This window comes from Mauremys mutica, chromosome 1 (assembly GCF_020497125.1).
Source record: "Mauremys mutica isolate MM-2020 ecotype Southern chromosome 1, ASM2049712v1, whole genome shotgun sequence".
Taxonomy (NCBI): Eukaryota; Metazoa; Chordata; order Testudines; family Geoemydidae; genus Mauremys; species Mauremys mutica.
Window position 1 is genome coordinate 195,186,040 of NC_059072.1, and position 16,392 is coordinate 195,202,431.

The window sequence follows — 16,392 nt, forward strand, 5'->3', positions numbered from 1 at the left end:
TCACAGCCCCACATCTCATCATGGAGATGTCCCACCTCCCCAACTTGAGGCTACACTGATAAGATGTTGGACTGCCTGATGATAGTGAGAGGATGTGAACCCAGGATGTGTGCACTGCAGGGGAAAATCAGATCCTAGTGCAAAGGAGAGATAATGGCACTTCCCCAAAATCTACTCAGAGCTGAAGTTGAGGCAGAAGGAAAAGATTTCCATAGCTTGCCACCTATCTCAAAGACAGCTCCTAGCTAGGGTGGGAGAAATAATTTCTCACAGTCTGTGCCATCCTTCAAAAACTGCTTCTGCTGAAGCACAGAGCCTCCCCCCTGAAAGGATATTAATACCAGGGACAGGGAAAATGGAGAACTAAAATGCTTCCTGCTGGAGATGAATGGATAAGGATGAAACAGTGAGAAAAGATGTCTAGAGACCTCCATTTTGTTTCTGCATGCTAACTTTGCTCTTTAGCAATTCATGATTGAGAATCCTAATGAGTCCTATAGTACTCTTTATTACTCAACTCTCTATGTTATGCAAAACAATGTTTCTATAATGAGGATGATTATAGCTAAGTTTCATGCAGCTGGCAAGTATGGGAGTGAGTGGGAAGATAGATACGTTGAGTATAGGAGACTGCAGTATGGACACATGCACAAATACTAACTATGTAGTGAAACGGGGAGATATGCAAAAAATAGTATAGTCTGGAGTGGCATTATCTTTGCTGCTGAACCCAAGTATGGTACAGAATCCCATTTTTAAGGCAAGGGGAATTCCTATAGTGCAGTGTGACTGATTTTATTGTTCCTAAAATATATAAACACAAAACCCTTATTAGGGTAATTTCAATAAAGATGCTAAAATTAGAGCATAAAATAAGACACTAGCCCAGGTCATACAACTGATACATTTTTTTAGGCTGTAAGCTCTTTGGCGCAGGGATTGCCTCTTAGCATGTGAATACAAATATTTAATAATATTTAAAAAGCCCTTATTCATTTTCACAGACAGCTCTTAGCATTAAGGACTTAATTCTGCCAAGTGTTAAGAGCCCTCTACTCCCACCCCTGGAATTTGCAGGAGGCACATAAGATGCTCCAGGAATGGGCCCTTCAATGTACTTTATGTGATTCTACTGTTTCCATGCCACAAGGAGTATTTTATCTTGAAAAGATTTTGTTTACAGGACCTGGCCAATCTCCTACTTACACATCGGGTTTTTTTTTTTAAAGACCTGTCCTTAAAAAATTATTCACCAAAGCAATTTCCCTAATTTGATACCTGGAAAATCAGCTGCATGGTACTTTCACATTCTCCTGAGACAATATAACAAGATCTCCCTCTCTCTCTCTCTGTCATGGCTTCTTGTGCTGTTTTTCAGCCTTATTGTATCACAGGTATTCATTTCTGATATAGGAACATAACCACCAACCCCATTTATAGGGGTATCAAATGCCCTGGCTTCGCTTTGACATGCAACCGACATGATAGACAACTGATTGCCTTGCATGCCCTGCCATCATGATCATTATTCCTTAAGTAACACAAAGCCATTAAGAAAGGGCTGGATGGTGGAAAACTAGAATATATTTAGTTTAGTAGCATTTGTATTTTCCATAGCAAACCATGCACAGTATTTTAGGGATTGACTATGTAGCCTGTAACTTGGAAATATAGTGTATATTTTAATATTAATGTTCATGTGTTTGAAATAAAATTTATTATTCTTTACTAAGCATTCAAAAGAGCTCTAGGTGCTTCAGAGAAGCAAGAGGAGTCACAATTTCTGCTCCAAGGAGCCTAAAAGGGAAGGTCTGAGGAATGAACTTTGTGGGGTGTGTGGCTCAGCAGAACCTTCAGCGGGGCATGTGGATCAGCAAAATCTGCCCTCTGATATGACCTGGGTGGAACAATGCAAAATGATCCCACATCGAGATTTCCTCTTCCAAAGCCCCTTGCAGTTGTGAATCCAGGCCAATCTGCAATATGTCAGGTTTCCAGAAGCTTGAGATACAGATAGTATTAAATTATTTAGATAAACACTTCCTTTCCATGGTATAGACCTTCCCCAAGCACTGAAACCCGCCCCCCCCAACTCTTGAACATTTGATGGGATGGCAGGGTGCACTTTACACTGCTCTGGAGTAGTTTTTGAAGTATCTTAGGATATGTCTGCACTGCAATTGGATTGCCATGGCTGGCCCATGCTAAATGACTCAGGCTCGTGGGGCTGTTTAGTTGTAGTGTAGACACTTGGGCTCAGGCTGGAGCCTGGGCCATGGGACCGTGCAAGGTGGAAGGGTAACAGAGCTCGGGATGCAGCCTGAATCCGAATGTCTGCACTGCAATTAAACAGCCCCGCGAGCCCGAGTCCATTGGCACAGACCAGTTTTAATTGCAGCATAGACATGCCCTCAGTTGGGAACAACTGTCCTTTGTTGACATCTTTATGGCTTTATTTTACTTACTATGAACCAAGAGTGGATGTAACCTCCCCATTTAATGGCTGCACTTAACTAAACTCTTCTTATTGTAGTCAAGAGGGCACTGACCACCTGTGACCCCGACAGATCTAATCCTGGCCTGGAGAGGAGGCCTGAAGATGAGGAGGGAGGTGTTGGAGAGTGAGCCTGGTCCACACTTGACCTGTAGTGGTGGATCCTGTCCTGGGGGGGTGGGCTTGGTTCCCTGTTCTGGGTGTTGCAATGGGGTGGCCAGGGTTGCAGCACTACTCAGGTTTGCGGCATTAATGGGAAGTTTATGATTTCTGTGGGTAAAATTGCCACTGCTATGAAATCATAATGATTAAAGAATATAGCTCTGTTATGAACATTTCCTATGGAATTCTTTGGCAATCTTATGAAGGGGTAACTTAGCATCCTCACCCGGATAGGTGCTGATGGTGTTGATGTGCGTAGTTCTGATGACCCCTACTCGAGTCCCACGATTGTTCTTCATGCACATGCAGATACAGATGGCGATGCCAGCAATCACTCCCATGATAAATACGATACCAAATACAATCCCTGCTATTGCTGTGCCTCTGCAATGTAAGAGGAAATATGCAGTCAGTTTCAGCCAAAGGCAGTTTAAAGAAAGAAATCCTTTCCTCTTCAGCGTTCCTCATTTTAAACAAAAATGCGTATTGATTATTAGAAATACTACAGAAATCAACCCATCACATCATCTAAACAAACATGAAGATCCCAGACACACACAAAATGAGACAGTTAATTCAAAGTCACCTAGAACATTGAGTCAGAACATTCTTTCGATTTACTGTATGTTAAATTGTCTCATTCCAGGCCAGGTATAAATACTTTTAAATAATGTGCAGGACAGTTTCTCCTCCACCCCATTATGCAGTTTTCTCCCTAGAAGGAAAATCACTATTCTTTTCTCTTTAGAAAAAGGTAAAGTTTCCCATTAGTAATTCCAAGGGCATCCCAAGGTGCTTGTGTGGTATGTTTCCATCTGCACTGTTCTTGTCTTTGCTGTATTTTGGGTCAGAATGTTTTTTTAGTACGCAGAATTGTGTACCTGTCCAACTCCAGGCCCACAGATTTAGGAGAACCTTCTCTATTGTGAACAATAAGGCCTGGTCTACACTAGGACTTTAATTTGAATTTAGCAGCATTAATTCGAATTAACCGTGCACCCGTCCACAGCAGGAAGCCATTTAATTCGACATAGAGGGCTCTTTAGTTCGAATTCTGTACTCCTCCCTGACGAGGGGAGTAGTGCTAAATTCGACATGGTTATGTTGAATTAGGCTAGGTGTGGATGCAAATCGAACTTAGTAGCTCCGGGAGCTATCCCACAGTGCACCACTCTGTTGACGCTCTGGACAGCAGTCCGAGCTTCGATGTTCTGACCAGCCACACAGGAAAAGGCCCGGGAAAATTTGAATTCCTTTTCCTTCTGGACAGTTTGAATCTCATTTCATGTTTGGACATCGGGGCGAGCTCAGCAGCACCGGCAGCAATGCAGAGCTCTCCAGCAGAGGAGTTCATGTAATCTCTGAATAGAAAGAGGGACCCAGCATAGACTGACCGGGAAGTCTTGGATCTGATCGGTGTGTGGGGCGAGGAGTCTGTGCTTTCGGAGCTGCGCTCCAAAAAACGGAATGCAAAGACCTACGAGAAGGTCTCCAAAGCCATGAGAGACAGAGGATACAGGCGGGATGCAACGCAGTGCCACGTGAAAATCAAGGACCCCAGACAAGGCTACCAAAAAATCAAAGCAGCAAACGGACACTACGGAGCCTGCCACCACTGTCCCACCAGTGACCATGGACTCTGACGATGGGACAGTGTCGACGGACAGTTCCTCGGCGATGTTCACGGACGGGGAAGATGAGGAAGGGTTTGTGGAGAACGAGGCAGGCGACAGCGCTTACAACACTGGTTTCCCCGACAGCCAGGATCTCTTCATCACCGTCACGGAGATCCGCTACCAACCCTCCCCGGCCGTTAACCCGGACCCTGAATCAGGGGAAGGAGCAGTCGGTAAGTGCTTCTTAATATAACAGGAATCTGAAGTATGTGAAAAGGAGGTCTCTCTATATATATGGGGATAGAACAGAAATCCTCCTGGGAGATCTCCACGAAGCTCTCCTGGAGGTAATCGAAAAGCCTCCGCAGGAGGTTCCTGGGGAGAGCTGCCTTATTGGGTGCTCCGTGGTAGCACACTTTTCCACGCCAGGCTTTCATGAGCTACTCAGGGAGCATTGCCTCCCCAAGCACGGCTGCATAGGCCCCTGGTTTGTGCTGGCTTTCACGCAGCATGCGCCCTCTATCTCCTTCAGTGACCGTCCTCAGGGTGATCTCGCTCGGAGACTCCTGCATCTAATTACGGGAATTACTGTAATGTTACGCCTGGTCCAAAGTATTTTTAAAAAATCTCCGGACAGACGGCGTAGCAGAGACTCAGCACGCTGCTGCGTGACAAGCGTAACAGAAAGCCAAAGAATCAAATGGACGCTCATGGAGGGAGGGGGGACTGAGGATGCAAGGTATCCCACAGTTCCTGCTGTCTCCGAAAAGCATTTGCATTCTTGGCTGAGCTCCAAATGCTTCTAGGGTCAAACACAGTGTCCGCGGTGGGTCAGGGCATAGCTCGGCAATTTAGGCAAACCCCCCACCCACCCCCAGAAGTGAAAGGGAAAACAATCCTCTGTTGACTCTTTTACATGTCACCCTATCTTTACTGAATGCTGCAGATAGATGCGATGCTGCAGCACTGAACACCAATATCCTTGCTCCCCCCCCCGCCATGGGTGGCTGACGGTACAATATGACTGATATCCATCGTCATCATCAGCCTATTGGCACATGGGGCAGTGCAAAAGGACTAGTAACCATGCCGACTAGCATCAGTGAGGTCGATCAAGGGCGCCTGCTCCTAATTTTTCCTGGTAGATGGTGCAGTATGGCTGGTAACTGTCCTCATCATAGCAACAGGGGGCTGAGCTCCATCAGCCCCCACCCTTCATGTGTAAAGAAAAGATTCAACTGCCCCTGGACTAGCAGAGGGATGCTGGGCTCCTCTCCTCCACACTCCTTAATGTCCTGTCTGGACTATCATAGCAGCTGGAGGCTGCCTTCCACTCATTTCTCACTAACAAGTCACTGTGTCTTATTCCTGCATTCTTTATTACTTCATCACACAAGTGGGGGGACAATGCTATGGTAGCCCAGGAAGGCTGGGGGAAGAATGGAATGAACAGGTGGGGTTGTTGCAGGAGCACCCCCTGTGAATAGCATACAGCTCATAATTTCTGCTGGATCTGACACAGAGCAGCTGTGCTCTCTGGTTCTATGATACAGTGGTTCTCTAGTACACTTGCCCATATTCTAGGCAGGACTGATTTTATTTTTAGATACCAAAAAGGAGGGATTGACTCAGGGAGTCATTCCCAATTTTGGCTTTTGCGCCCCTGGCTGATCTCAGCCAGGGGCACTTATGACAGCAGCAAATAGTGCAGTGCAAAAGGACTGGTAACCATGATCATCTTATTACCAATTTATGGTATGGTAGATGGTACAGTATGGCTGGTAACCATCTCTGCTGTCATGCAAAAGCAAAAGCATGCTGCTGTGTAGCGCTGCTGGACCGCCTCTGTCAACGGCATCTAGTACACATATGGTGACAGTCACAAAAGGCAAAACAGGCTCCATGGTTGCCATGCTGTGGCGTCTGCCAGGGCAATCCAGGGAAAACGGGCTCGAAATGATTGTCTGCCGTTGCTTTCCCGGAGGAAGGGATGACTGACGACATTTACCCAGAACCACCCGCGAAAATGGTTTTTGCCCCATCAGGCACTGGGATCTCAACCCAGAATTTACAGAGACAGACTAGACTGTGTTCATTGTTCGCAAAAATATATCTTTGCAAGGAATTCACTCCCTTTTTCCCATCACACAGCTTCGACTGTCTCCAGACCTGCCACAGCATCCCCCTCACAGAGGCTGGCAAAGATTAGGCAGCGAAAGAAAAAGACACGGGACGAGATGTTCGCTGAACTTATGGGGTGCTCCCGAGACGAGGCGGACCAGCAGAGCCAGTGGAGGGAGACCCTCTCTCTGTATCAGCGCTCACACAGCGAACGGGAGGAGAGGTGGCGTGAGGAGGACAAGCAGGCGACTCAAACGCTGCTTGGACTAATGAGGGAGCAAACGGACACGCTCCGGCGCCTTGTGCATGTTCTGCAGGACCGCAGGCAGGCAGGACAGAGCCCCCCTGCAGTGTATCTGCAACCGCCCTCCCCCGCCACAAAGTCCCATACCCCCCTCACCCAAAATAACCAGAAGGAGGGGCGCCAGGGGCCGTGAAAACTGTCACTGCACCCCAGCAGAGTGCTCAAGTACCCAAAAGCTCTCATACCCTAAATTTTGAGAAGTCCTTTCCTTCCCGCCTCACCCAAGCCCCCGTCCCAGTTTCATCCCCTAACTGTCTAGTTGATAATAAAAAATACTTTTCTGTTAATTACTGTTTCCGTCATGTTCTTTTAGAGGAGACTGTGTTTGAAGGGGGGGAAGGGGGTTGGTAATTGGACAGGACAATCACCTTTACCAGGGTACAGACACGGGGGCAGGATCAGCAGCAGGTCACACACACAGTGCAGTCAGTAGGCACCCTAGTCGGTATGGGAGGTGGTTTGCAGGTTCTGTGTGGGTGGTGGGGTACGTGACTTTGTAGCGGGGGAGAGGAGTTACAGATCTCATGCAACGGTCCCTGTCCTGGACCACAGAGCCACGCAGCAGAGGAATCTGTATCCGTCCTCCCCCGCCAAAAGGCCACATAGCCCCCGCACGCAGAGTCCCAAAAAGGAGGGATGGCAGGCGCCGTTGAAACAACCAGGCCGGCACTGCAGACCGCTCTGGGAGCAGGAGCCTGTCATTCCTCGAGTTTACAGGCGGTCTTTACATCACCGCACACCCTACCCAGCACAGTCTGCGTCCCAGTTTCAACCCTTTAATGCAAAGTCATCAATAAAGAAACCTTTGTAAAGTTACAGTGGAACATGTATTTTATTTTTAAACGTGTGTTGGAAGTGGGGGAAGCGGGGTGGACGGGGTATGTAACTGCAGATGCTAGTCAACAGTAACTTGGTAAAGAAACAGGGGCAGGTTCAGCTTCTCTGTAAAGAAACTGAACAGTCACAGGTCACGCTGCTCGCTGGTACTTGAAGAGTTCCTTGTCGCTGTGCAAGGCGCCTGCATAGGGCTTCACGAGCCAGGGCATTAGCGGGTAGGCTGGGTCCCCGACGATCACTATAGGCATCTGCACATCCCCAAGAGTTATTTTGTGGTCCGGGAAGAAACTACCTTCCTGCAGGCGTCTAAACAGACCAGAGTTCCTGAAAACACGCGCGTCATGAACTTTTCCTGGCCACCCGACGTTGATGTTGGTAAAACGTCCCCCATGGTCCAACAGTGCTCGCAGCACCATTGAAAAGTAGCCCTATTTCTCAGCAGCTGACTGTGGAAGAGGTGGACGATAAGGTGCGAGGAGTTGACAACAGCCATAACTGCAGCGGGATCCCTGCTCGCAGTGCTGTGGCGCCCGCGCTGTCACTGAGCAGAAAAGTGCACGAACAGATTGCCCACAGGCGCGTTCAGGGAGGGAGGGAGGGCGTGATTGACGGTTCAATGATGACAGTTACCCAAAACCACCCTCAACACATTTTTCCCCCCAGCATGCATTGGGGGGAAATCCCAGAATTCCAATGGGCAGCGGGGAGTGCGGGAACTGTGGGATAGCTTCCCACAGTGCACCGGTTCCAAAGTCAACGCTGGCCCCGTTACTGTGGACTCACACAGTCGAATTAGTGTATTTAGTGTGGATACACAAATTCGACTTCATAACGTCGATTCCACAAATTCGACTTAAGTTGATTCGAAATAGTCTTGTAGTGTAGACATATCCTAAGAAGCAAATTCAATTTGGTCATTCTTTCCCACATCTTCCCGTGCATCCAGCATGTATACTCGCACAATGATTAAAACAAAACAAAACAACAGTCATAGGGGTTCAATTTACCCCAGTTACTTTTCCCCCCAAAGTGATTAATCAGACTGTAGTTCCAAACCATTTGGAAGAAGGAAGCCTTATTGAACTTACACTTTGGGTCAAAATTCTTCTTTTAGGTATACATGAAGAGCTCCTGATATTGAGGACCAACATTAGCCCTTATGATACACCCTAGGCTCGCTCAGTCTTGTTATTCTACGCAGTCAGTGAAGCATGCACAATGTGCAAGATAGTATTGATAGTCATGACTTTTACAAAGAGAAAACACAGTTTACTGAATATTTTTATTCTGTGCATCATTTTACTTTCAAACCAGGATTTTAGATAGCAACCTTGTGGATACTGTTATGTATATTTTATGTCTTCTAATTTGATACTTTGTTCAATAACAAATAAGCTACAATAGGATATCTTACAATGCAGAGAATAAAGAAAGCATTGCAAAACCTGAAAGTTATAAATAAAACAGGGTTTATAATGTGTTGGTTTTCATATACAAGTGTCAGCCCTGGAATGCATTTCAAAATTCTGAGTGCCCAGCTGCTTCAGTTGAAGTCATTGGTAACTGTAAGAGCCCAGCACTTCTGAAAATCAGACCATTTATTCAAGTGTCTAAATCTGGATCCAGGGGCCTCTCTAGATACACAAAAGGGACTTAGGCTCAGGGTACGTCTACACTACGGGATTATTCCGAATTTACATAAACCGGTTTTGCAAAACAGATTGTATAAAATCGAGTGCACGCGGCCACACTAAACACATTAAATCGGTGGTGTGCGTCCATGGTCCGAGGCTAGCGTCGATTTCTGGAGCGTTGCACTGTGGGTAGCTATCCCGTAGCTATCCCATAGTTCCCGCAGCCTCCCCGGCCCCTTGGCATTTCCGGGTTGAGATCCCAGTGCCTGATGGGGCAAAAATCATTGTCGCGGGTGGTTCTGGGTACAGCCTCACCCCTCCCTCCCTGAGCAGCAGACAACCGTTTCGCGCCTTTTTTGCTTGGTGAACTGTGCAGACGCCATAGCACAGCAAGCATGGACCCTGCTCAGCTCAATACCGCAATCGTGAATGTTTTAAACACCTCGCGCACTCTCGTGCAGTCTATGGTGAACCAGGACCTTCAATCCGAGGCGAGGAGGAGGCAGATACGGCAGCGCGGCGATGACAGTGATGAGGACGTAGACACAGAATTCTCTCAAACCGCGGGCCCCTGCGCTTTGGAGATCCTGATGGTAATGGGGCAGATTCTATCCATTGAACGACGATTTTGGGCCCGGGAAACAAGCACTGACTGGTGGGACCGCATTGTGTTGCAGGTGTGGGACGATTCCCAGTGGCTGCGAAACTTTCGCACGCGTAAGGGCACTTTCATGGAACTTTGTGACTTGCTTGCCCCTGCCCTGAAACGCCATAATACCAAGATGAGAGCAGCCCTCACAGTAGAGAAGCGAGTGGCGATAGCCCTGTGGAAGCTTGCAACGCCAGACAGCTACCGGTCAGTCGGGAATCAATTTGGAGTTGGAAAATCTACTGTGGGGGCTGCTGTGATGCAAGTAGCCAAAGCAATCACTAAGCTGCTGCTACGAAAGGTTGTGACTCTGGGAAACGTGCAGGCCATAGTGGATGGCTTTGCTGCACTGGGATTCCCTAACTGTGGGGGGGCGATAGATGGAACCCATATCCCTATCTTGGCACCGCAGCGCCAGGGCACCCAGTACATAAACCGGAAGGGGTACTTTTCAATGGTGCTGCAAGCACTGGTAGATCACAAGGGACGTTTCACAAACATCCACGTGGGATGGCCAGGGAGGGTTCATGATGCTCGCGTCTTCAGAAGCACTACTCTGTTTAAACGGCTGCAGCAAGGGAATTACTTCCCAGACCAGAAAATAACAGTTGGGGATGTTGAAATGCCTGTCGTTATCCTGGGGGACCCAGCCTACCCCTTGATGCCATGGCTCATGAAGCCATACACAGGCAGCCTGGACAGTGGTCAGGATCTGTTCAATTACAGGCTGAGCAAGTGCAGAATGGTGGTGGAATGTGCATTTGGCCCTTTAAAGGCGCGCTGGCGCACATTACTGACTCGCTCAGACCTCAGCCAAACCAATGTCCCCTATGTTATTGCTGCTTGCTGTATTCTCCACAATCTCTGTGAGAGTAAGGGGGAAACCTTTACGGCGGGGTGGGAGGCTGAGGCAAATCACCTGGCCGCTGATTACGCGCAGCCAGACACCAGGGAGATTAGAAGAGCACACCAGGAAGCGGTGCGCATCAGAGAAGCTTTGAAAACGAGCTTCATCAATGGCCAGGGTACAGTGTGACTGCTGTGTTTGTTGATGAACACCCAACCCCCTTGATTGACTCAGTCCCTGTAAGCAACTCCCCCTCCCCCTTCGAGTACAGCTTACTTATGCAAATAAAGTCACTCTCATTTAAAAAGCATGAATTCTTTATTAATTCATTATAAAAAGAGGGAGAGAAGTAAGGGTGCGGTTTGGGAGGAGGATAGGAGGGATGGAGAAGGCCATTAAAAAAAATTCACAGTAACGACAGCCTTCTGGTTGAGCTGTCCACGGGGGTGGAGTGGGCGGGTGCACGGAGCCTCCCCCCACGCGTTCTTACACGTCTGGGTGAGGAGGATGTGGAACATGGTGAGGGTTGAGGGTGGTTATACAGGGGCTGCAGCGGCACTCTGTGATCCTGCTGCCGTTCCTGAAGCTCCACCAGACGCCGGAGCATGTCAGTTTGATCACGCAGCAGCCCCAGAATTGCATCCCGCCACCGCTGATCTTCCTGCCGCCACCGCTGATTTTCCTGCCGGTCTTCCTGCCGCCACCTCTCATCTCGGTTGTCCCTCCTGTCCTCACGTTCATCCCTCCTGTCCTCACGTTCACTGGCCTCTTTCCTGTAATTTGATACCACGTCCTTCCACTCATTCAGATGAGCTCTTTCATTGCGTGTAACTTCCATAATATCCGAGAACATCTCATCTCGCGTCTTCTTTTTCCTCCGCCTTATCTGTGCTAGCCTTTGGGATGGAGGAGGGATGGTTGAAAAATTTGCAGCTACATGAGGGAGATAAATATTTAGAAAGATACATTTTACAGAACAATGGTTATACTCTTTCACAGTGAACAGCACTATTCACCTAGCACATGTGATTTCCCTACAAGGTCGCATTTTTCATCTTAATAGTGAGTGCTTGCAGCTCTGGAGTTACAGATCTCACAGACACAGGTCCAGGCATCAGAATTCAGCTTGCATGCGGCCATGGTAAGCCACTGTCTTTCGGCTTCTGTAGTGATTTACCTCTCCCCCCCAACGCATGGCTAATACCACGCTAGCTCCCTGCTAATCAACAACCTTCCCACCCCCCCACCCACTGCGTGGCTGGTAGCTTGGGGAAGATCGCCGGTGACCAAACACAAAAAAGATCATCGGCATTTCACTCCTCCCCTCCCCCCGCTTCGCTACGTGCAGGAAAGGTTTTTTTTTAAGCTGCTGCAGTCCACGAACCCAGTAGAAAAATGGCCACCCCCCCTAACTTAAATTCCTGATTTTTAACCAGGTTATCCTGAACGATATCACTTTGCTGAGGATAACACAACAAGATAAAGAGCGGATGCTTCTTGAATGCCAGCAGTCACCGGGACCATACGCTGCTATGCTTTGCCACGCAATGATACCTGATTACTTGCTACATGCATGGCGTGGTAAAGTGTCCTACCATGGTGGGCGGAACAAGGCTGCCTTGCCCAGAAACCTTCTGCAAAGGCTTCTGGAGTACCTACAGGAGCACTTCATCGAGATGTCCCTGGAGGATTTCCTCTCAATCCCCGGACATGTTAACAAACTTTTCTAAGTAACTATACTGTCTGCGAATGCATCCCAAGTCCTCAGGGCAAATCAATCATTAAAAAAGGCTTGCTTAAAAAACAATGTTTGCTATTTGCAAAGGTACACTCACCAGAGCTCCCTTCCATGGCGTCATTGTCTGGGATAGTGGCTTGTGAGGGCTGGGAGGAGGGTAATTCCGTCAGGGTGATAAAAAGCTCCTGGCTGCTGGGGCTCACGGAGTGCTGTGTGCTCTCTGCTAGGTCTTCCTCCTCTTCTTCATCTTCATCTTCCCCGTCTGCATAATCCTCAGCCATGGCAGAGATTACAACCCCCATCTCGGAATCCACGATCGGGGTGGGGTACTTGTGGCGCAGCCCCCTAAAATTGCATGCAGCTCAGCATAGAAGCGGCATGTTTTTCGACCTGCCCCGGACCTTCCGTTTGCTTCTTTGGTTTTCTGGTAGGCTTGTCTGAGCTCCTTAACTTTCACTCTGCACTGCACTGAGTCCCTGCTGTGGCCTTTATCCGTCATAGCCTTAGAAATTCTTTCAAATACTTTTTCATTTCGTCTTTTGGAACGCAGTTCTGTTAGCACTGAATCCTCTCCCCATATAGCGATCAGATCCAGTACCTCCCATGCAGTCCATGCTGGGGCTCTTTTTCGATTCTCAGGAGACTGCATTGTTACCTGTGCTGATGAGCTGTGCGTGGTCACCTGTGCTGATGAGCTCTCCACGCTGGGGAAGCAGGAAATGAATTTCAAAAGTTCGCGGGGCTTTTCCTGTCTACCTGGCCAGTGCATCCGAGTTCAGAATGCTGTCCAGAGCGGTCACTGGTGCACTGTGGGATACCGCCCGGAAGCCAATACCGTCAATTTGCGGCCACACTAACCCTATTCCGATATGTTAATCCCGATATTAGCGCTACTCCTCTCGTCGGGGAGGAGTACAGAAACCGATTTAAAGAGCCATTAAAATTGATATAAGGTGCCTCCTAGTGTGGACGGTTGTGGCGTTAAATCGGTTTTACGCTCCTAAAACCGATTTAAACGCCTAGTGTAGACCAGGCTTCAGTATTTTGTGCCCAAGGGAATCCTCAGCCCTGAGTGAGGCATCCAGGCTCTTTATACAGTAAAGAGGGAGACTCAGGGGCCTACGAATGGGATTCACAGAGGCCATCATACTGAAGAACCACCTAGGCTAGCCAAAAGGAAATGCTTATGCCCTCAAAGGGAGTTAGATGCCTGACTCCCATCAGTATTCACAGCTGTGAACCCTCTCCTGATGGTAGGCATCTAAGCCAGCCCTTTCCTGCAAAGAACAGTGGTGGTGGCACCTCCTTATAGCCAATAGCCCAGCGTTTAGAGTGCTTGCCCAGAATGTGGGAGACCCAGATTCAAGTCCCCACTCTGTCCATCTTGAATGCAGGCCTCCCACACTGCAGGTGTGTCATAGCTATCAGACAGTGGGCTATTCTGGGGTGGGTCCCTCTCAATCTTTCCTGTTGAAGCTGTTCCACACTTTTTCATAAAACATTTGTATGGTTATTACAGCAGACTGGAATCGGGGTCTCCCAGGACAGTGCTCTAACCACTGGGATACAGAGTCATTCTCACTGGCCCAATGCATATATAAAGTATTTTATAAAACACTAAAATAAGGGCACTCACCTGGGATGCGGGAGACCCTGGGTTCAAGTACCTGTTCTGAATTACTCAGTGCGGGGATTTAAACCTCAATCTCTCATGCTCTAACAACTGGACTACTGGGCACAATGGGCACAGCGGCAACTCTTTGTTCTGTAGGGGGCCCGATCCTGTAGATAGTCCCCAGGAACCTCTGCCAGAGCAGGCCCTGCAGCTGAGATAGGCAGGGAATTGCCTAGTTTGAATCCTGCCAGGGTTTAGATGCTAAGCAGCTCAGCAGTATCAGGAATTAGATGGCTTTGTGCATGCCCACCAACAGAAATGCAGAGGTCTTTACTGGTGGAAACGTAGACACCTGAGGACTTTATTCACCTACAGGGTTAGGCAGCAGCTGTGTAGGAGTTTGGAGGGTTTACATTTTTGATGTAGGTGTCTACAGGTGCTTACATCTCTTTATTGGTCTAACCCTTAGTGTTCACCAACAGGTGTTAAGTGTTCCACACTTTGACCCAAGCCTAGAAATGTGAGACATGGGAAGCCCCTTATTTGTAATGTAACAGAATGCTGCAACATTAGACTATGTGACTGAGATCTTCCAGCTGTCAAGTTCATCCAGTTCTCTCTGGGACCAAGTTAGCCACTTTTGGAACAATAGGCACATTAAAAAAAAATTCTGAAAAAAGACTCTGAGATATTCTTTCATTTCCAAAGAGTCTTCTTATGAGACTACCAAAAAATAAAGGCATAATGAAAGCTCCATTTATTACAAACAACTGCAGAGCTGTGAATGCTTCCATTATATCCATTAAATGGATGAATCATTGTGACCTTCCCCTAGAGTGCAATATCAGAAAATCATACGGAAAGTTTTTGTGCTTAAACTATCTCATAGGTGAAAGAAACAGAACCTGAAACCAAACATCCCTGCACTGCTGGCTATAATTTTAGCATTTTATTTTTCCTTTGTATACTGTTCAACAGTAATGTTCCAAATATGCAAATCTACTCGGCCACACTCATTCACTCAAGCTCTTGAGATTAAAACAATTCACTATTTTTTCATTATTATTACAGCCTACAAACTGAGGGGAATTCAAGCCACAGTTAAAAGAATAAAGGCCAACCCTACCCTCCACCCACACTCTCCCTCCCCTTCAAAAAACCCAATCTCAAAACCAAACAGCACCACCCACTTCTCTGGAAACAGTGACTGACCTAAAAATGCAACAATATAAATACAGTGGGGCCATATTCTGCCCTCCTTATCCCAAGTTAATACTTTACAACATGAGTAGACTTGAAATCAATGAGACTACTCATGGTGTAAGGTACTACTCAATGTAAATGTGGCAAAATATGTCGAAATACTTGGATGAGGAGCAAATACTATTAGTGCTTAAATACTCCACTGGTACTTAGGCCTTGTCTACACTTAAAAGTTTGCCAGTATAGCTATGCCAGGAAAACACTTTTAATGTAGATACAGTTATACAGTAATTCCTCACTTAACGTTGTAGTTATGTTCCTGAAAAATGCAACTTTAAGCGTAAGGATGTCAAACGAATCCAATTTTCCCATAAGATTAATGTAAATGTGGGGGGTTAGGTTCCAAAGAAATTATTTTTGGGCAGACAAAAGGCATTATATACTGTACAGTACTGTACTGTACTGTGGGTGGGAGGTGCCCCTGGCTTACCCCACACAGGCACAGCCCACTGCAGGCAAGGACGCTAGGAAGTACCTTCGCAGCAGCAGTGGCAGCTTCCCCGGAGAAGAACAGGCACCGACTTTGTCAGGAATGCTCCAGGCCCGCCTCCTCCTGTCCCCGCTCCACTCCAGGCCCACCTCTTCCCACCCCCACTCCACCTCCTCTCCGGAGCAGCCGCATCCCTGCTCCTCCCTCCCCCTCACCCCGAAAGTCCTAAGCGCCGCCAACCAACTGAGGAGGAAGTGCTGGGAGGGAGCGGGAGGAGGCGGAGAAAAGGAACTTGTGCAATGCTCCCTTGTAAAGTCGCTGCTCTTCCACAGAATCTTACAAGCACTGGACAGAGCAGGCAGCCAAACGACGTTATAAGGGAGCATTGCACAACTTTAAACAAGCATGTTCCCTAATTGAGCAGCAATGTAACTTTGAAACAACGTTAAGCGGGAGGACGTTAAGTGAGGAGTTACTGTACTTGCAAAAAAATAAGTGCTTTTGCAAACATAGGTTACATTGGTTCAGTAAGAAAGCTAAGCTAGACCAAAAGTACTTAGCTAGTACTACTAGGATTTTTAACAGCAAGCTAGGTCCTCAAAAACAAAAAAGAACAACATAGCCCTGCCAGCTAAACTTTTAAGCATAGACCTGGCCTTAGATATTAAGATAATGAGTCCAA

General features: G+C 47.6%; 1 protein-coding gene across 1 annotated transcript in view; it reads right to left on the minus strand.

Moving 5' to 3' along the window:
- Positions 1–16,392, minus strand: part of CYYR1 (cysteine and tyrosine rich 1) — a 101,626-nt gene that overhangs the window by 2,561 nt on the left and 82,673 nt on the right. Inside the window, exon 3 of the mRNA XM_045011780.1 lies at positions 2,883–3,040. Coding sequence (XP_044867715.1) covers positions 2,883–3,040 — 158 coding nt within the window. The remainder of the gene's footprint in view (positions 1–2,882; positions 3,041–16,392) is intronic.